The sequence below is a fragment of the Geotrypetes seraphini genome, chromosome 14 (assembly GCF_902459505.1).
Source record: "Geotrypetes seraphini chromosome 14, aGeoSer1.1, whole genome shotgun sequence".
NCBI classification, from domain to species: domain Eukaryota; kingdom Metazoa; phylum Chordata; class Amphibia; order Gymnophiona; family Dermophiidae; genus Geotrypetes; species Geotrypetes seraphini.
In genome coordinates this window covers 18,300,054-18,322,690 of record NC_047097.1, presented here as the reverse complement: position 1 = coordinate 18,322,690, position 22,637 = coordinate 18,300,054, and the positions used below count along the sequence as shown (strand labels likewise).

At 40.2% G+C, this 22,637-nt stretch overlaps 1 protein-coding gene across 5 annotated transcripts in view; it reads left to right on the top strand.

The window, feature by feature from the left end:
* The window catches only part of SLC12A1 (solute carrier family 12 member 1), a 138,648-nt gene that overhangs the window by 110,253 nt on the left and 5,758 nt on the right, over window positions 1–22,637 (top strand). For all 5 annotated transcript variants that reach the window (XM_033920349.1, XM_033920345.1, XM_033920346.1 and 2 more), the window contains 4 exons: window positions 8,134–8,277; window positions 11,830–11,955; window positions 13,303–13,414; window positions 19,046–19,132. In XM_033920349.1, the coding sequence (XP_033776240.1) occupies window positions 8,134–8,277; window positions 11,830–11,955; window positions 13,303–13,414; window positions 19,046–19,132 (469 nt within the window). The remainder of the gene's footprint in view (window positions 1–8,133; window positions 8,278–11,829; window positions 11,956–13,302; window positions 13,415–19,045; window positions 19,133–22,637) is intronic.

Here is a 22,637-nt window from a genome sequence, read left to right as displayed (position 1 = left end):
ACACATCAGTACCCCCTCTTCTGTGCTCTTAAATATAAGCTTTTCTTTTTTAAATTTTTTTTTACTTGGAAGGCTTATATTTAATAACAGAAAACAAGCGCTACTATGTGCTTTCACTTTCGGATCTGCCTGGGCTCACGCACATTTCTTTCTCAGTACCAGGCTTTCTTGCACTTCCAAAAGAAATCAAAACCGGCAGATATTAAACTGGAAGTTGAAAGAATCTTCTCTTCAAGCCTTCCATCGCCAGTCCTGAGCAGTGATGTTTCCAGTGATAAGAGCAGGTTTGATTGTGCTCTGTTCTCTGAGCAATGGGAAGGCATAGTAAATGATATCATTAGCATATGTTTGATTACATTTAAATACAATTTGCAGCCATCTCTGTCATGCACATTATTTCCTGCCCCAGAACCCTCTGAACAGTCCATGCAGATTTGTATGTTTATTTAAGATTTGATATACCACTCCTGCATTTTACTGACCTAAGCAGTTTACAATGTATCAAACTAAAATGAAATTAGGTACTTGAGAAAAACGACCCTATCTGTCCCGAAGGCTCACAATCCAACTAAAGTACCTGATAAACTGAAAATTTGTAATAACAACATATAATACATTTCTAAGATCAAAAATCAAAGAGATAAAAAATAGAAAGAATGAAAGAAGATAAAAAATTAAAAATAAAACAAATTTAAGAGATAGAAAAGTCTCTGAAGCGGTCTGATAACAAACAGTTATTTTTTTAGTGCAGGTCTTAATACAACTCCTGGCATAGGACACTTCACAGATCCGTCACTGGCATGTCCACTAAAACTGTTATATGACATAAATAAACCCAAATCAGTACAAATTAATACAAATTAAGGCAAATTGTGGTCCCCATTCCATTATTCGATTCGGGAGAGCCATTTGAAAATGCATGCTCATCCTACACTAACTGGCCTTACCACCAACGGTAGGTTTTGAGAATCAGCTTGCTAGTGTGTAAAAATGATAGTAAGTACATTGAGGAGTACTGAAGGTTTCGCTGACAGGGATACTTGCCCTAAGTGTGCCTCTCCTGGAGCCACGTTGGGGCATATGTTTTGGACATGCTCCTGTATACAGCGGTGGTACAATGGCAACATTCACTCTGAATTGGCCTTGCTGGAGCGCCGGGCTGTGTCCGGTAGGGTTCCCCGTAGTTGGGATCGTTTTCAGGAGATTTGGGAGGCTTATTGGACGGCTTTGCCGCACCGTTCTAGGAGTTTACTGCTTAACTCATAGGATATGGGGGACTGCACCTCTTTCTTTCTATTCTATTCTGCTCTCTGGCGCTTGTTGCTTGTTTCCTCACTCACTCATACATACCTGTGTTTTTTCTGACATCTTTCTTCTTGTTGTGCCTTCCACATGGGATGGGGGGGGGGCTGGGTGGGTAGGTTGGGTATCTTTGGGGTGATATTTGTAAAATCTTTTCTGAGCACTTGATTCTTTATGGCAATGTGTGACTGTTGTATTCTTAGTTGATGCCTTGTACTTAGGGTTTGCCGTGGTGTATTATTGCTCTTTTGGCACGGCTGCCTTTTGTTATGTTCTGTGTTTTTTTTCTTGATTTGCTCAATTAGAGCTAGAATTAGAGAATACAGAGTCACCATCTGCAGTACACTACTGCTTTTTTACAAGCAGGACTGCGTGTGCCTATGTATGTTCACTGATTGTACTATATGTACATTGTAACACTATAAAACTCTGGACCCTGCCCAACAGTGATCTTTTTTTTTTTTTTTCCTGAAGCCCCATCAAATTAAGAGGAATATGTGTGAATGGGAGAGCACAGATGGCCGCTAGAGATGTGGTGGCCAATTCAATGGGTAGTGGTAAAGGTGACGATGGCTCTAGGATTAGTAAATCAAATATAATTTTTAAGAGGGGGAAATGAGGACCCGGGCATTTGCAGGGTTAGCTAAAAAGCAGGAAGAACTACTATCTGCCTCCCTTTCCACTGTTGTTATACACAGGGCCAGGAGGAGGCACAATTAAAGGAAGGTATCAGTAGAAATTTCCTTGACCAAGGCTATAAGGAAAGGGATTGGGACTTGTATACTACCTTTTTGTAGTTATACAACCACATTCAAAATAGTTTACATACAGCTACTTCAAGCATTTTCCCTATCTGTCCCGGTGGGCTCACTGTCTATCTAATGTACCTGAAGCAGTGGAGAATTAAGTGACTTCCCAAGGGTTCCATAAAGCAGCATGGGGTTTGCACCCACAACCTTAGGATGCTGAGGCTGTAGCTTTAACCACTGTGCCACACTCTCCTCCAATGCAATATCAGAAGTGAGCCAAGTATAGAACAGTGAAGCCATTGTGACATCACTGATGAGGTTGGCTCTTAGGCATTGGTGGAATGAGTCATTATGACATCAGGAAAAGGGACTTGTATAGTTTTTGTAGTTATACAACCACATTCAAAGCAATTTACATACAGGTACTTCAAACATTTTCCCTATATGTTCTGCTGGGCTCTCAATCTATCTAATGTATCTGGGGCAGTAGAGGATTAAGTGATTTGCCCAGGGTCACCACAAGTTTTAATTTGAATCTACTAGTTTTCCCTTAACTTCTCCTCTCATTCAGTCATTGCAAGAAGTCCTCAATAGCATGGGTGCTTTGGAACCTGGTATGCATAGATGTCATTCTGTAATGCCATCTATGCCCAAAGTCATTGTGTATCCCTAATGTATAAGGTTGCCTTGGACAAATAGCTGTATATTATGTTACTCATCCCTTGTGGTGAATACCTCATTTCTCTTAGGGTTTTCACCTTAGGTTATAGAATTCTGGGATGTGTTGTGATATTTTTTAAAAAGAAATCTGCAATGCCCTGGGTAGAAGATGAAAGCCAGTATAGAATAAGAATGTCTCTGCATGAAATCATCTAGCTCCCTACATTACAGGAAATAACACTGTGATCTTTTTCACATTTTACTCTAGCACATTGTTAACTAAAAATCATTCCATCTAGTATTGAATTATAATAGTGATTAACATCAATCCTATTAAACAATGCCATCACAGAACAATATTAGAGTCTAATTATAAAAGAAATATTAGTTATCTTGAATGTCAGCATGCATGATAGAGGTTGATGTCAGTCAGCTTTATTGTGCTAGATGTCTTTTTATAGGTAATTTAGTAGACAAGGAAGATTAGCTTTGCATTATCTCTCACACTGGTACAATGATATGGAACTTTCCCAATGAGAAACTTTAATATACTTCACTGCTCAGATTGCAACACATTAACTAATATTTTATACTGGACCCAAGCATGTTATTTTCTAGAAGTTGGCTAGTTTTCTTCAGAAAGAGAGCATATTAGATATTGTGCAGAAGATATTTTAAATCATGTTACAAAATTATTTAACCAAAACACATACAGCTAATGCAAACTGCAAGAGTAATTTCATAACAAATTGCCTACATGTGAAGTTAGTGCCTATTTTGAGCCTATTTGATAAAGATACATAGGGGCCCAGATACTCAAACTGGCGCCAATTTTCTAGACACCAGTAGATGCCCATAACGCCGTTAAAATTGCTGTCCAAATGGCGTTTTAACCAAGATTTTAGGCGCATATCGACACCTAGAAAATTGTCACTGGAATCGCACCTACCTACCTATAGACCGGTGAGTCTCACATCAATAGTGAGTAAACTCATGGAAACGTTGATTAAAAACAGATTGGACACGATTCTGGATGATGAAAGATTAAGGGATCCCCACCAGCATGGCTTTATGAAGGGAAGGTCTTGTCAATCCAATCTGATAAGCTTCTTTGACTGGGTAACAAAAAAACTGGATGGGGGAGAGTCCCTGGACATCATGTATTTGGACTTCAGCAAGACTTTTGACAGTGTCCCAAACCTTAGGTTATTGAACAAGATGAACACATTAGGACTAGGAAAAACACTGACAGCATGGGTAAAAGACTGGCTTAGCGGCAGGCTTCAAAGGTTAATGGTAAACGGTATTCCCTCCAAAACGTCAAAAGTGACCAGTGGAGTGCCACAGGATTCGGTCTTGGGCCCGATACTGTTTAATATCTTTGTAAGGGATCTGACTCAGGGACTTCGAGGCAAAATTGCATTATTTGCCGATGACACTAAACTAAACTTTAATGCCAAAAAATGTAAAGTAATGCATCTTGGATGGTCTCAGGTCTTAAAGATCTCTCATATGAAGAACGTCTGAAAAGACCGCTTATATTCTCTCGAAGAGCGCAGAGAAAGGGGAGACATGATAGAAACATTCAAATACGTCATGGGCCGCATTGCAGTGGAGGAAGAAATCTTTTCTCTTAACCCTTTCAGGACCATAAGGATCGTAGGCCAATTTTTGTGGTTTTGACGACATTTTTATGGTAAAAAGGGCTTGCAGATGCCAAAAAATTGATTTTTTTTGTGAAATATCATTATTTTTTTTAAAAAAAATCAAACTTCTGGCTTATGGACAGTGTGGCAAGTGAATCTTCTCGTCAATCTGGCAACGACGCTAATGAATGAATGTCGGAACCAGTTTGTTTACATAAAGGCAGTATCATATGGAATCCGTACATATCAAATTTAGAACTGTAGACCAGTGATTCCCAACCCTGTCCTGGAGGAACACCAGGCCAATCGGGTTTTCAGGCTAGCCCTAATGAATATGCATGAGAGAGATTTGCATATGATGGAAGTGATAGGCATGCAAATTTGCTTCATGCATATTCATTAGGGCTAGCCTGAAAACCCAATTGGCCTGGTGTTCCTCCAGGACAGGGTTGGGAACCACTGCTGTAGACTATCCCAATCAAAATTTATAGGATTTTAAAGTTATGGGACAAATATGTCCCTTGGTCCTGAAAGGGTTAAGGGTCCCATGGCAACAAGAGGGCATCCGCTAAAACTTAAAGGGGGAAGATTTCATGGAGACACCAGGAAATTCTTCTTCAACGAAAGGGTGATTGATCGATGGAATGGTCTACCAAGCCAGGTGGTCAAGGCCAGTAGCGTGCTCGACTTCAAGAGACGATGGGACAAACAAGTGGGGATGCTACAGTTATGCTTATAAGATGGATTCTTATGGGAGGGAGGACTCTTGAGTGGGCAGAATTATTGTGGGAGGACTTGGAGAGGGAGGGTTCTTGAGTGGGCAGACTTGTTGGGTCGCTGACCCTTTTCTGCCGTCATACTCTATGTTTCTATACTTAGGTGCATAGGCTCCCCATGGGACTGGCCTAAGGGATCTGGCCAATCAGAATCTTACGCCACTCCCAGTGCATTCCAGAATGCACTGGGAGACAGTCCTAAGATTCCAGTTGGACCAGGTGCCTAAGACCCCTCCTATGGGAGAGGCCTTAGGTTTCTGGGCCAATCAGGGCCTTAGGCTCCTCCCCAGTGCATCCCACAATGCACCGGGAAGGGGCAGGCCTACCATTCAGTGAAGGCAGGCCTGCCAGCTGGTCATAGAAAGCATCCGGCCAGCTAACTTACAACTAGGTACTTTTGGGTCTGGGTGGGCTTGGGGGGGGGTCTTTCTGGGTGGGCTTGGGGAGGGGAGTCAGGGGTAGGTCTGGCAGGAGGGACTGGGCATCCCTCCTGCTGATGATCTTTGTGGAGGTGATGGTTTCCCCAATTCTCTAACCAGTCCTTATGACTGGTTAGAAAATCGTGGTGTTAGGTGAAAGACTGGCCCCTCCCATCTCTAAAAGATCTTGTTTTAGGCATTTGGGACTTGAACAAATTTTTGGTAGAGAATATGGTATAAAAAAAATGTAGTGGCGGTCTGGGCGATTAAATGCCTGGATGTACATGTAGGCCATTCTCAAAAAGAAACCCATTTTGGATGTACTTTTCGAGAATGGACATCTTCCTGCTGCTGACTACGAGCAACTTAGTGTGCCTTGGGCCAAAAACGGACTTAGCCATGTTTTTTTTTATTATGCCCCTCCATTGGAGACTATAGTAGATGTGAATAACATTACAGCGCAGTCTTACAAAAGGTAAGGGAGACGTCTTTTCAACCAATGATAAACACTTTATTGAAACTATTGTCATTGGTTGAAAAGACGTCTCCCTTGCCTTTTGTAAGATTGTCTACACCCTAAGATGAGGTGCACTTCTTCTTTTTGCCTGTAACATTACAACACACAATATGGTCTGCTGGTTAGAAATTAATAAAAAATGAATGGAAGCTCCATTTCTTCAGTGAAAGAATGGAAAGTATAAAAGTTTTATAAAAATATGGGAGCCATTAACATCTTTTTGTCATGATTAAATGCCATTTTTCTATTTATTATACACCACTTAGTTGAAGGAGGGAAGGGGTTCAATGGGAGGGTTTATGATCTTATAATGAATAATGGGCTTAGAAGGAGGGTGGGGGGAGGGTTGCATTTATATTTATAAGATACACTGATAAGATGTTCAAGTGGTCTAATTAATAGTGTTTATTATGAATTTTGTACACTTGATGAAAGTTTAAAAATGAATAAAGAAAAAAAAAAAAAGAAATAAGGGAGTTGATACATGGCTGCTTATCGTAGAGAAATGTTTTTAGCTTCCCTCTGAATTTTAGATAGCAAGTTTCCTTTCTAACCTCTAAAGGCAGGGTGTTCCGTATATTGATGGCAACAAAGGTAAACAAGGAATTAAAGATGTACTTGTAGATGACTCCTTTTGGTGAAGGGAGGACCATCTGCAATTTGTTGGTGATTTGGGTAGAGAAGAAGTTTCTTGGAGACTAGGTGAATAATTTTCTCTGATGGGCGATTGTTGCAAATGTGGGATAAGATGCATGATGCTTTGAAGGAGATCCTAGAGGCCGTAGATTAGCCTAACGGAGCTGTATTTTGGATAAACCTAAGTCTGTGAATTTGCTTATTGCTTATACCCACATATAAGGAGTTGCAATAGTCTAGCTAAGGAAGCATGAGCATTTGGACCAGTATTGCAAAGCTGCATGCATAAAAGAAGGGTCTGATCAACTGCAACCATTTCATTTTAAAGATTACGTTTTTTCCAGAGGTTGGTGGGGCGTAAGAAAGAGTAGAGTCCAAGATCACACCAAGGATTTTAGATGAGCTTTGTACACTGAGTGTGGTTCCAGATGGAAGTCTAACAGAATTAGAGATTGCTTGATGGGAGATATGGAACCAAGTTAAGTTAGTTTTGTCAGTGTTTAGTTTGAGCTTCTTGTTGTTAGCCCAGGTAGAGATTTTTGTTTATTCCTCTTGAAATTGATTCTGCGATGTTTGTGGTGGCGGAATCAATATGCAGCAATAAGAAGATGTCATCAGCATAGGTCAGGAGTTTTTCTCCATTTGTGAATTTGATTTTGCCAGGTGAGCTCATAAGTTAAATAAAATTGGAGATAGAGGGGAGTCTTGCAGTATGCTACAGAAGGATCTCTAGCTCCACACAACATATTCTCTATTGGTTAAGAATGAGTTAAACCATTTAAGCACTGATCCTCCAAGTCTGATTTCAATGAGGAACTCCTGAAAACTTAACTGGATTGCGATCCTTGAAGACCAAGGTTGCCCATCCATGAAATAGCACTAAGGAGGGTTATTTGCATATACCACTATTCTAATAATTTATATCTGTAATAAGTACATAAATCTTAGCTCCAAAACTATTTTCTCACTCATGAATATACATGCATCCCCATAAGTCTTAAAGCTGCTTCCTCTAGGGCAGTAGTATCAAACTCAAACCATTTGCAGGGCCACATTTTGGATTTGTAGGTACTTGGAGGGCCTCAGAAAAAATAGTTAATGTCTTATTAAAGAAATAATTTTGCATGAGGTAAAACTCTTTATAATTTATAAATCTTTCATTTTGGCTAAGTCTTAAGAATAATATTGTAATTTATAGCTCAAGAAACTGTTTTATTTTACTTTTGTGATTATGATAAACATACCGATGGCCTCAAAATAGTACTTGGCGGGCCGCGAGTTTGAGACCTCTGCTCTAGGGGGGTATAAAAAATCCAACTTCCAGACTGGGGCCCAAAAAGACTTCCTAATGACAAAAGAAATTAGAGGCCTTCAAAAATGAGTTATATCTACAAGAACCATGAAAATTTTGCTGCTTTTTATTAACAGATGAACTAGAAAAGTTGGAGCAGGAGAGATTGGCACTTGAGGCTACTATTAAAGATAATGAATTTGAAGAGGGGAATCATGGTATCCGTGGCTTCTTCAGAAAGACTAAAAAGATTAATATTACAAAACAAGCAATCAAGAAAGGTAAGTCTTTGAATAAGATCCTAAACCTTGTGGCAGCAACCTAGAAAATTGTCCTAAGACTCCTGGGCTTTTCCTGAGCTTTCTTAAGCTTACTGCTGGCTGGCAATAAAAAAACACATTTAACCCTCCCTCCCCCCTCCCCAATTCAGTCTAGGACAGGTCACACAAAGTTTTTAGTGTGCAATTGACTAAATTGGTGATAACAATCAATAACTGACCTTCACAAGCTCTAATTGGCACTCATTTCTGGTGATGTGCATATCGGCTCTATACACCTATTCTATCACCTGCATGCATGGTCAGGTTATGGACATTCCTAGAATTTAGATGACGAGTTATAGAATGCTTCCATTTCTGCGCTTGACAGTAATTAGGCGTGAGCATTTTCAGCCTTTGACAGATGTAAATGCTCACACTTAAAGTTAGGCGCAAAAATGACTTAAGCTAGTATTCTATAAAGATGGTTCTATGTGGAATTGCCTTTATACAGTTTGTGCTTAGTGCGCATCATTCCAGCACCTAACTCTGAGTGCCTTATATAGAATTTCCCCCTTATTCCATCAGATCCACAGGGCACAAGCCTGGATTCCCCACGAAACAATAAAAACAGCTGACTAGGAATGCCAGTCTGCAAGATGCACCTCCTTCTCCATCCAGTTCTCATGACCCACTCAAGATATGCATTAATATGTATGAGAAAGATTTGAACACAATGAAGGTAGTACACACAAATGTATCTCATACATATTTTTTTGGATATCCTGAAAACCTGTTTGGGTGTGTCCCAGTGACTGGTTTGGAAACTCCTGTTCTAAGCATTTCTCATCCTAAGCATCAGCATCCTTTCTGGCCTGTCCCTTTAAATGCGCAGCCATGGGCTAGCGGTACTTTCTGTAGAACTGCCACTGGCCTTGCTGTACCTTTTAAATGACAGTGGATGTCTGGCGAAACACTGCTGCTTAGACCAGGTATGAGGGTACCTGAGCCCAAAGTGTGTATGGAGGGGGGGGGGGGCACAAAATTTTGCCTCCCCTCCCCCACTCTTTTCTCCCCTGTGGCCCCACATACTTGAGCTGGCAAGGCTCCCCAAGTGCACCAGCATAAACCGTCCTCCAGTTGATGGCATTTTTCCTCACGCATGTTTAATTTTCACAAAACTGAACTTAAACTAAAGAGGCTCATCCCCTGCGTTTACTCGATTTTTGTGCTTATGCAGAAGGGGGTGGGCCTCCCTTGTGCATACTCAGTTTCACAGAAACCAAGCATATGGAGGGGGGGACAGTGTGGTGGCACCACTGGTGGAGGACTTCCACTAGTGGAGTTTGGGGAACCCCATCAGCCAAAGTAACAGATAGTGCCACAATTTTGGAGGTACCTAAACCCAAAGTTGGGGTCCCAGGCCCCCAGTGCTCCTTTGTGGCTACATCACTGGCTTGGGATGAGAGGTACTTCGAATTCTTTGGGAGATTTAGTGGTATATATGACACCACATTAAATTAAAATGAAAGCTAGCCCAGAGAACAGAAGGCCTCACTTTCACTGCATAGTTTTCTTGGTAGAGGGAGGGGGACTCTCTCAGACACTATATTCACAGAGGCACCAGAGATACATGATTTTTTGTAGGATGTGGTTTTTTTTTATTGAATTGCGTAGGTTGCTTTTTTCAGATGGCAGCCCATCAGTTCTGAAACTCTTTTAACCATATTATAATTTTTCATTTTGAAATGTTTGTATGAGATTCATAATAGCAATTAAAACAGATCACATAAAGCTTCTCAATTGGTTAATTCATAACCCACAAGTTAATCAGATATTTCAGTGCCATCTTAACACAAGGAGAGTGTAAATAGCATGTGCCTATGCGTTACCGACACTCTTCAATCATTCTACACTGCAATAATGATCTCAAACATCACTGAGTGTCAGTTGTTAATGCCCTTACCATCTGTTATTGTTATTTAAATTAAAACAATTGAAGGAGATGGCTTTTGTGATTGTCTCATGAACAGTCTAAAATACCTTCATTAAAACAAATTGCATCAAATAGATCCTATTAAAAACATTTTCAAGTTAAACTGCTAAATAGATATTTGAAAAGGTAGGGTTCCACTTATTCATTTTAATGAATGTCAGCTGCTGTTTTGAGGTTATGTAAAATTACAAATTACAGAATAATACATAGAACAGAACCTATCTGGAAAAATATAATCATCTATACACATGCATGGTAGAAGAAAGTATAGCAGCCTCTGTCAAGAGACAGCAAGCACAGGGTAAATAGAAGTGTGCAATGCAGAGGAGAGGCAAATGAAAGCAATAACAAGGAATATATGGGGAACAATACTTAAACTCTGCGATCAACAATATTTTAAACACCAGCCTCAGCATTTAAATAAACTCCAGATATTCAGTGGCACCGAATATCCAGATAGAGCGGGCAATGCTAGTGTTGTCTGGATAGAGGCAATATTCAAACTTCTTATCTGGATAAGGTTGGGACAGAAATTGTGCCTCCATATGGATACCACTGATTTCCATCAAGCTTCATCGAGTACCACTGTGGTGTGATCTGGATGTAGGTCTGTAGTGATCTGGAGGGTGGTCTGTAGTAATTTTCAGTGGCTCAAAATCAATGGATAGGCCCAGTCAGTGGCACTGATCTAGATATGCTAATTTACCCCCCCCCCCCCAACAAACACACACACACTTTTAGGAACCGACATTAGGTTTTTTTTATCACAGGCCGTGGCAGTAAAAACTCTGGTGTTCTTAGGAATTCCATGAGGGTCAGAGTTTGTACCGCCGAGGCTGGTGATAAAAAAATAACTAACGTGGCTTCATAAAAGGGGACGTTATATTTAATTATTTATTCAATTTTCTAAACCGTTCTTCCCAGAGAGCTCAGAACGGTTTACACGAGATCATCCAGGTACTCAAGCATTTTTCCGTCTGTCCTGGTGGGCTCACAATCCATCTAATGTACCTGGGGCAATGGGGGGGATTAAGTGACTTGCCCAGGGTCACAAGGAGCAGCGTGGGTTTGAACCCACAACCCCAGGGTGCTGAGGCTGTAGTTTTAACCACTGTGCCACACTCTCCCCATACTTTGCACTGCTCCCGACACTCATAGGAACTCTGAGCGTTGGGAGCAGCGCAGAGCATTCAGCGTGCCGGCCTGTACTAAAAAATGCTTCCACGGTTTTGTAAAAGGAGGGGAGGGGGGTTGAGATAGGAAGTCACTTTTCATTCCCAAAATACAACAAAGTATAATATAAAATAGTTTTCTGAAAAAGAATCATAAAAAGAATAATAGCAAGAAGAGAACATACAGCAAATTCTTTATTAAGATTATACTGTGAAGGAAACGCAATACTTCAGATTTAAAAGGCTCCTGTGTAATGATCAAACAACCCAGTTCTCATAAAAATAAAACTCAGAAAACACATAATGCTTCCATGAGACTTTTTTTGATTCCTCAGAATAGATTTATTTAAAAGTTAGTTTGCATAAATTATCAAAGAAAAATAAGATCAATATGAAATTTCTCTTTAGGTCCCGTCACAGTTCCATCAATGCGTGTGGGCGAGTTCAATCAGAGGCTTGTGGAAGCGAGCACTCAATTTAAGAGGAGTCAAAGCAAAGGCACCATTGATGTGTGGTGGCTGTTTGATGATGGAGGTAGGAGAGGCGAAGTCGAGAGCACAATGTATCTGTACTGCCAAATGTAATACATCAAGGGATATCATGCAGAAATAAAAGCATCTGCAAATATGTGCCTAGGAGGGGGGCCTTTTACACAAATACAATACTTGAAGTAGCCTAGTACATCTATTTTTTCACTCTACAATACTGGATGGGTAACTTTGTTCTGAATGGAACCAGGTTTGAAATCTCTTTATGCTATTATTATATTATATTAAAAGAGAGAAATTCAGTTCAGCCACTCAGATTATGTTATGTTACATTTCAGAAAACTCTTGAAGACTTTTCTTTTTTCCAAATTCTTGATCCACATTGAAGTCGTGGCTATGAGGTCTAGAAATTTGCTATTATGTTATATTATTAACCCCTTCCTTTACAAAGCTGCGCTAGCATTTTTAGCGCTGGCCTCGGCAGTAACAGCTCAGACTCTCATAGGAATTCTATGATTGTCAGAGCTGTTACCGCGGTGGCTGGCGCTAAAAATGCTAGCGTGGCTTTGTAAGGGAGGGAGTAAATCTGCTGGCAACAGAGGTCCAGTGAAGACTGAAACTGACAGCAAGGCCCAGAGGTGCCACAGAAAGCAGGGAGAGAAACAGAATAAAAACCACATTTTCAGTTTCAACATAGCAACTTGGCCCTTGGCAATGGGCTCAAGTGCTACATAATTTCTTTTGTGGATTATTAGTTAAGACTTGGAATTTAACTGTCTGTATGGGCAATTATTTCAGAACAATGCCTATTATTGAGGGCATTATCACTAAATGCTCTATGAATGATGAATGCACTGCAGCCGCAGACCTTGCTTAATAAACATTTCCTCTATATGGGGTGTAGTTATCAATAATATGTATTATTTTACCACAGGTCTCATTTTATACGAGACCTACCCCCCCCCCACCCTGTTACAAACCCGCAATAGCGGTTTTTAGCACAGGCTGGCGCTCTGAATGCTCTGCACTGCTCCTGACACTCCTCGGGAGCGGTGCAGAGCATTCAGCGCTCCAGCCTGCGCTAAAAAAAACACTATCGGAGTTTTTGAAAAAAGGGGGGGCTAGTTACTAATGGTTAACAGCAAATCTTAATGGTAGCCCACATTGATAACTACCCGCTTAAGTCACCTTGTATCAACAACTCAAACCAGTCTTCTGTGGTTTATACGAAATAGTGAACAAGTTCTTCTTCTCTGTGTTGCAAAAAAGAAAAAAAAAATCATTTTCCTTTAGTAAGTTAGATTACTTTTGAGATAGGATGAGCTTTGTATGACTTGTTTTTAAAGATACTGTTCACTCAGCTCACCTCTTTTTATTGACTGCTTTTATCCAGGTTTAACACTCCTTGTTCCCTATATTCTCACAACTCGAAAAAAGTGGAAGGATTGTAAATTAAGGATCTTTATTGGAGGAAAGGTCAACCATCTTGAGCAAGATAAGCTAGCGTAAACATTCATAATTTTCTCTTCTATTCAAAAATTATTGAACGTCTACAAAGTGTATTCACCAAATGGCACAGCTATGTACAACATGAAGACTTTGGCAGCATCCACTAATTAAAGGGAGGGGGCTTTCCCTGTCCCCATCATCAGTCTTTCCTGGACATCCTCCCTGCACACTTCTCTCTCCCTCCGTTTCAAATCCTCTGCAACCTCTCTCATCTCTTTCTTCTTGCACAGTCCCCTCTCTCCCACCAGCTTGCCCAATCCTCTGTTTCCCCTAATCCTTTCTCCCCCTCCCCTCTGGCTACTAGGAGCATGTTTCTGATCTCCGTTTGCCTTTTTTGCTTGCTGAGTTTACTCTGGTGGTTTGAACTTTTGGTGCCAACAACTCTGCAAGACCATGGGACGCTGTAGACTCAACCACCAAAACAAAGTCAGCAGGTGATGGAGGCAGGCACAGTACCAGTTATTACTATCCTCTCACTAGCTGGAGATGAGAAAGAAAAGAGGACGGCAGTAGACTGTGACTGGGGACTGGGAAGGAGAGTTACAAGTTAAATTTGTTGGTCCTGTGTGGTCCCAGCCTGTTGAATAGAATCCCTAATCACAAATTGAAAGTTAAAAAAATTCCTAAACATATATGCACAGTTCACTAACCTTACTGCATGCAATTTTTAATTCTGGACAATGCCATGAATCATACTATTCTGAGAGAAATACCATTTTAGAAAATAGCTTGCTTTGGACACTTTTTCCTATTATACCTACTTTAACTTGTATGGAAGCAACAGATTACATTACATTACATTAGAGATTTTTATTCCGCCTGTGCCTTTCGGTTCTAAGCGGATTACAAAATTGGAAGAGAACTGGACATTTCCAGGAAGTTTACATATCAGGAATATAACAAGTTTACATATCAGGAATATAATATGTTTACATATCAGGTTTAAATCACAGGTAAGGATAGCAGTACATTCAAGTTAAGGAGATTATTACATAGCGCTGAGGAAGAAATATTGGTTACATATGGAGGTTGCTTACATGGCGTTGAGGGATGTTGTAGGAATGATGAATATGAAGGAGTAATTGTGTATTTGTAGGCAGGAGGTTAGAGTGATGGTAGGTGTTTTTTAAATAGAAGCATTTTGATTTCTTTTCGGAGAACTTTGATGTCTGATGTTTTGGTCAGCAGTTTGGAGACTGTTGGGTCAATTTTCGCTGCCTGTGTCGCTAGAAGGTTATCGTAGAGTTTCTTTCGTCTGGTACCATTGAAAGGGGGGTATGTGAATAGGCTTTGAGCTTTCCTTGTTCTGTGTGTGAGGTTGCGGTATAGGCGGTTGTTTAGGTAACAGGTGCAGCTCCGTGGGTTACTTTGAATAGAAGAAAGTAGAATTTGAATTGTGATCTTGCTTTTATTGGAAGCCAGTGAGAGTCTAAGTAAGCATTTGTGATGTGGTCGAATTTGCTAAGCGAGTAGATGAGTCTGAGGGCTGTGTTCTGAACGGTTTGTAGTTGTTTTATCATGTAGTTTGGGCATGATAGGTAGAGGCTGTTGCAGTAGTCTAAAATACTAAGTACCAGGGATTGGACAATGATTCTGTATTGGTCTCTGTCGAAGAATTTTCTTATTTTTCTAAGGTTTCGCATGGTGTAGAAAGCTTTTTGGATGATTTTGTGAATTTGTGTCTGCATTGTACAGCGTCTGTCTAGTTGTATTCCCAGGATTTTGAGAGTGGTCTGTATAGGGTATTTGATTGCATTTATTTCAAGTTTCAAGTTTATTTATTCTTGATGAATCGCCTATATAAATTGCTAGGCGATGTACAATGAAATAACATGTATTAATAAATGAAACAAGTACAGTTCTGTAAAAGATTGTAGTTTTTCCTTCTCTAGTAATAGGATTTTGTTTTATCCGCGTTTAGCTTCAGCTTATGGTTGGTCATCCAGTTTTCTACTGTTACCAGTATTGTTTTCAGGCGTTCTGTGGAGCTGGGGTCTTGGATGTCGAAGGGAAGGAGGATGGTTATGTCGTCCGCATAATTGAATGAGGTTATATTTAGGGTATCTAGGGTTGTGCCTAAGGAAACTATGAAGAGGTTGAATAGTATGGGCGATAGTGGTGATCCTTGTGGTACTCCGCAGGGGTTGGACCATGAGTCTGATATAAGCTCTTTTGACTTAATTCTGTATGTTCTTGTTTTAAGGAAACCTTGAAACCAGTTATGAACTCTACCTGAAATTCCTATGGCGTCTAGTATCTGGAGTAGTATGGGGTGGTCTACTAGATCGAAAGCTGCTGAAAGATCAAGTTGGATGATTAGTAGTTTGTTTCCTTTGCTGAGTTGTTGTCGGGCTATATCAATTAAGGATACCAGTAGTGTTTCTGTGCTATGATTAGTTCTGAATCCTGATTGCGATGGGTGAAGAATGCGGTGGTCCTCTAGGTAGTTGGAGAGATATTGTGCTACAAGACCTTCTATTAGTTTAACGTATAGTGGGATAGAAGCGATTGGTCTATAATTTGTTGGATTGTCTATTGGTCCTTTGAGGTCTTTCGGTATTGGAGTAATTATAATTTCGCCTAGATCTGTTGGGAACTGACCTTCATTGAGAGTGGTTTGCAACCATAATGTGAGGTTAGCTATGAATTTTGTGCATGCTGTAGCTAGTAGGTAAGATGGACAGTTGTTCAAATCGCATGAGGATTTGCTGTATTTTTTGTAAAGTCGATCTAGGTCTGACCATTGTATTGTTGGGAAGTTGGTCCAGATCCTATCTGCTGAGATGGCATCGTCTGTTGTGGAATTTATTAGTATTTCTTCTATGTTGTTTTGTGAGTTATTGAATGTGGATCTGATTGTGATGATTTTGTGTTTGAAGTGATCCGCTAATTGGTGAGCTGTTGGAGGCTGGTTTCCTTGGATGGCTAGGAAAGGGTTGGTATCAGTGAGATTTCGTACCAGGTTGAAAAGTTTTTTTGTGTCTGGTTTCTCGGTGCCAATGAGTTTGGAATAGTATTCTTTCCGTTTTTCCTTCAGTTTGATTTTATATTGTTTGATTTGGATTCTCCATTCTGTTTTGGTGTTGTCTTGTTTCTGTTTTTTCCATGACCTTTCTAGTTGTCTGCATTGTCTTTTTAGGTGTAGGAGCTTGGTGTCAAACCATTTGTCAGATGGCCTACATATTTTATTTTTTGTTTTTATTGGAGCTAGATTATTCAAGGTAGATTCACTTAGGGACCGCCAGCTGTTTATGAATTCTATAGGGTTATTGGATTCTAATGCGGGGTCTACTGTGTCCCAGAATTTGGTTGGTTCAATTTTCTGTCTAGTCTTGATGCTTGTTTTATGTGGAGTGGGTTTGTTTTTACTTTGCGTCCAGTTGATATAGAAGGTATATATGTAATGGTCTGACCAGAGGGTAGGATGCCAAGATCCCTTGGCGATGTGGATGTTTTGTGTGTTGAGGTCGAGAGACGTGTACGCAGCAATGTCAAGCTGATGACCCTTTTCGTGTGTGGGTTCAGGGTTGAGGATTTGGTAAGATAGGGAATTGAGGTATGATATAAATTCCGCTACTTGTTTGGAGGAGTGGTCTTCTAGGTGGAGATTTACGTCTCCTAGGATCAGGTTATGTGTGGAGGAGAGGGAATTCTGAAATATGAATTCTTCGAGTTCTTGTTTTGAGGTGTTCCAGTTTCCTGGTGTAACGTAGCAGAGAAGGCAGTTCAGGTTTCCTGTGAGCGTGTTGTCGGAGAGTTGGCAAGCTAGCAAGTCTAGGTGAGGGGTGGAATGCTTGGCTAGGATTTTAATGTTGAGATTGTTTTTTACTATGATTGCTAGGCCTCCTCCTCGTCTGTTTTCTCGACATACTAGCTCTAGTTTGTATCCTTTGGGGCAGAATTCAGTAATGTGTGGGTCTGCGTCGGAAGTGAGCCAGGTTTCGGTTAAGAAGAGGCAGCTTAAATTATCTTTAATCAGCCAGTCCTTGATTAGTTCAGTTTTTGGGCTGATAGATTTAATGTTCATATATGCGCATGTTAATGATGAGTATTTTGTGTGAGATAGGGGAGTAGTGACTATGTTGATTGTTCTTGGTAGTGTTTGATGTTTTTGTGTGTTAGTTTTTGTGTGATAGCATCAAGAAACAAAGTAATCCATGCAGAGGACTTCACCAACGATTCTATAAATGTCTTTCTCAAGAAAAAGCTTTTAACTGTTTCATTGGAAGTTCCCTGCCCTTGTGTTCTTTTACAAAGATGCAGTAAGTACTAACACATGCTTACTGTAGCACTAAAGGACTTACCATGGGGTATACTGAGACATTCTGCGATACTTTTGGGATGTATGCAGAGGGCGGGTGTATCTGTGCTAATCAGTACAGCTACATTCGTGTGTGCTGATTAGCACAATTATCACGTGAGACCTTACGGGGGAATTCTATAAACAGCACCCTAATTAGGTGCTGCTAGGTACCCTAATCGAAGCCGCCTAGTGATGCCTAAGTTTAATCGGCATGGTAATTGACCATGCCATTTTTCAGCCAATCAAAAAATAAACAATTTAAGAGTTTGGTGACAAACTCTTAGGATGCCTAAGTGGAGGAGCCCTCCAATGCCTAGGGATGCCTAACAAGGTCTATGTTAAAAAGTAAGAACATAAGAATAGCCTTACTGGGTCAGACCAATGGTCCATGAAGCCCAGTAGCCCGTTCTCATGGTGGCCAATCCAGGTACCTAGTACCTGGCCAAAACCCAAGGAGTAGAAACATTCCAGCATCTCAAAGAATAGCAAAATTCCAGAACTCTAATGAGAGCAACATTCCAGAGCTGAGATTGTGATGTCATAATGCCTCATTCCACAGTGCCTAAGAGCCAACCTCATCAGTGATGTTACAAAGGCTTCATTGTCCTATACTTGTCTCACATAAGAAAAGCAATACTGGGTCAGACCAATAGTCCATCAAGCTCAGTAGCCTGTTCTCGTGGTGTCCAATCCAGGTCACTAGTACCTAGCCAAAACCCAAATAGACGTGGTTATGGGCAGAGAATAGGCATGGTTGACTTAGGTGTCATTAGGTATTCAACATAGGCGCCACCAAATTAGGCGAATGAAAAGCTTGCCTAATGGAGGAGCACCTGTCTAGGATGCCCAGTGACACCTAAGTTTGCTTAGGTGCTGCTAGGTGCAATTCTATAAACGGCGCTAATTGAAAACCATGCCGAGTGGCACTTACAATGTAGGTGCTTCAGCGTTGTTTACAGAATCTACAAAATAAGTGGTGGTAATGTGCCAGCTTTTTTCAATTGTCACGCACTAATGAGAAAATAGCATGTAGCCATTAATTTAAAAAAAAAAAAAAAGCAACCATTTTATGGCTGAGGTAGAAATAGCCGTTAGCGCATAGAAAAGACCCATGTAAGGGTGCACAAAGTCCACTTTTTATCAGTTTGGTAAAAGGGCCCCTTATAGAATGGTTGGTTAATTTCTCTGTGTTGGAAGATTTTTGTCCAAAGAAGCAGAAGAAAGCAAATAGAATGGGATCAGAACAGCAACAAAATAAATATATGAATAAAAACTCTTAATTTAAAATGCATATTGTCATTTACCTTTGCTGTTTTATTTCTAGGATGGCTTCCCTATTAAACAAATTCAGGATAAAATTTGCTGACATTTGTATCTTGGGAGACATCAACACTAAACCAAGTAAAGAGAAGTATGCAATAAGATATAATATCTGTCATTTTGTATAGCAGTCCTTTTCCAGTTAGGCTGTTTGCATTGGTAAAATAACACTTTTGAAGGATAGTATTTTCAAGCTTAAAATATGTGGTTAATACCCCCTTTTACAATGCTGCGTTAGGCTTTTTTTAATCACCAGCCATGGTGATATTAGCTCTGACATTCATAGAAATTCATGCCACCATGGCTGGCGATAAAAAAGCCTAATACAGTTTCATAAAAAGGGTAGGGGGGTAAATGAGCAATTGTACAAGTTTTTATCTATTGCAGAGTAACATCTTTAATATGAGAGATTTGAGAGGGTCTGATGGATTAAAGTGGTTCTTGCCATCTTGGGCCTCATGTATTAAGGTGTTTTGCTCTCCCCCCTCCCTTTCTAGCTAAAGCAGGAGCTCTAATTTTATTAGGCCAACATAAGTATCCAAAGATGATGCACATCTGTATGCATGTGTGAAAAAGGAGCCCATGTAATTTTAAATGAATCAAGTTTCAAGTTTATTTAAGTCTTGATATGCCGCTTTTATAGTCAAAGCGGTTTCCAATTAATACAAAGTTTTAAAAAATAAAATAAAGGGAACAAATTCACAATTACCATACAGACATAACATGATGCACATGGGCAAATGGGGAGGATACATTGCATAAAAGAAAAGAAAGGGGAGGTAAAAAAACAAAAGGTACAAAGGGAATCATTAAAGTAAGGCCTGATGTCCTTGGATATTCTTCATTGTTTCAATAAAAGGTGACAAAAAAGAAGACAAATGACAAAAGCCTAGGATTTTGTGCTGGAATTAAATCTTGGTGGATGAATTTTTTTTCCTGCCGTGATTTTGTTATTTCTGGTTGGCTTTTCTCTAGTTTTGATTTTTGGAGGGAGTGTGGACTACCTGGGAAGTTTGCAATTCAGAACACAAGGGTAATCAAGCATGCAAACTGTGGGACAACAATTTAACTTAGAGGCTCATTTTCAAGCACATAAACTTACAAAGTTGCATATGTTACTATGAGACTCATTTTCAAAAAAGATAGATGTCCAAAAGATGGCATAAACCGGCACTTGGACGTCTTACTAGTCAAAATGTCAAAGTTGGCATTTTCAAAACTGACTTTTTAGATTTCTAAATATTAAGGGGACATGTTTTGGGCAGGTTTAGTATTTGGCCATTTTACAACAATAATCAAACAATTGACAAAAAGTCAAAGGCACAATTTGGTTGTTTTGGGCTAGACCTGGTTTTAAAATGAGTAAGGACCATGAGTAAGGACTAAAAAGGTACCCAAACTGACCAGATGACCACTGGAGGGATGAAAATATGCCCCCCCCCACACTCCCCCAGTGGTCACTGACCTACTCCTAAACCCTGAAATAATACATATTTGTCTCTATGACAACTGCAGATACTATGAGTATGGCGTACAAAAGATCCAACAGCCATTTCCTACCTCAGCTATGGAACCGACTACCCACACAGATCAGGTCGCTAGACTCACTAATGGCCTTCTGCAGAGCAGTAAAGACCTTCCTCTTCCGCCAATCAGGCCATTAAAAACTGTCTCCTCAATATACTTCACCTAGTACTCTTCGCTATGACCAGTCTGGTCTCTAGAATAAGCTCTGTTATTGTCTACTGTAACCTATTTGTTGTCATGACTAGTCTGTTTTCAAACGATTGTGAATGTCTACTTGTAACCCGTTCTTATTTATTTATTTATTTCGATTTCTATCCCATTCTCCCAGAAGCTTCTGGGAGAATGGGATAGAAATCGAAATAAATAAATAAATATAACCAGTCCTAGTAGAGCTAATTTAATCTGGAATTTCTGAGTCACAGTATGTCCAAATAGATTCCCATCCCATCCCATCCCGTTTTTTTCCTGTCCCTGCCCCATTCCTGCAAGCTCTGTCCTCATCAGCACAAGCCTCAAATACTTCAAAATCATGTGTTTGAGGCTTGTGCAGTTAAGGCAGAGCTTACAGGAATGGGGCAGGGACAGTGCCAAATCTCACGGGGTCAGGGAAATTGAGTTCCTGTGGGGACGGGGAAAAAATTGTCCCCGTGTCATTCTCTACTTACTTAGTGTGACCATATGGCTCCAGAAAAAAGGGGACGTGAGCTAGGATTTAACAGAGAGAGGAAAAGTCTTTTCTGTTTATTTATTTTGTTTACAACACAGCACCAGTGTGGGTAGGAGAGGGCAAAGGGGGTGAAGAGGCTATAAAAGGGGTGAAGAGACTATAAAATAAACCCACCAGGATGTTTTAAAAAAACACTCAATTGGGCAAGAAAATCGAATCTAAAAATTGATTCAATAGGCTGAATCGAATCAAAAATTTTTTTTCCTGAATCGGGCAGCACTAGACAATACCATATGCTCAGCCTTTTGCTCTCTACACCCAACTTCTCAAGCAATAGCAAGGGATGCTTTCTCCATACATTGGGGCAACAACCTTCTCTATGCTTTTCCTCCGTTTCCTTTAATATCCAAGGTGCACCTTGTTGGCCCTTTCAAATTTGGTATCCACTCCTCCTGGACCTTCTGGATGCTCCCCCAATTCCTCTCGGAGACCATCCATATCTGCTATTTCAACAGCAAGGCCAGTTACTTCATCCCAACCTTTGCAGTCTCAGTTTGACAGCTTGGAAATTGAGAGCTCAGTCCTAGACAATTTTCCACTTACACAGAAAGTGAAAACTGTTCTTCTAACAGCAAGACATCCATCTACCAGGAAATCATATCATTCTAAATGGAAAAGGTTTTCCATCTGGTCTCAAGATAACCATCACAATCCTCTCAACTGTCCAACGGAACACATTTTGTCGTATCTCCTGCATTTGTCGGAGTCTGGTCTTAAGTTTAACTCAGTTCGATACCATTTGGCAGCAATCTCAGCTTTTCATATTCCTGTGGATGGTAAGCCTCTTTCACATCATCCCCTTATCTCTAGATTTCTCTGAGGTCTTCACAATCTTAAACCTCCCATCTGTGATCCACCTCCAGCGTGGGACCTGAATTTGGTGTTGGATGTCTTGATGCATGACCCATTTGAACCTCTGGGATTTGCTTCACTTTCTTTTCTTTCTTGGAAAACAGTTTTTCTCATGGCTCTAACTTCCGCTAGATGAGTCAGTAAACTACAAGCATTAGTTAAATATTATCCTTATCTTCAATTTTTCCCTACTAAAGTACAACTCAAAACTCATCCAAAATTTCTTCCAAAGGTTACAACAGATTTTCATCTCAACCAAACTATAACCCCACCAATGTTTTTCCCTCCTCTGCATTCTTCTTCAGCAGAACAACATCTCCATACATTGAACTGTAGACAAGCATTGATTTTTTATATCAGAGCAACAGCTTCCTTCCAACAATCCAACCAGCTTTTCATTTCCTATAATCCAGCTACCCAGGGAAAACCAGTCTCAAAAAGAACTCTTTCTTCTTGGATAGCACAGTGCAAAAATATTCGCTATACAAAG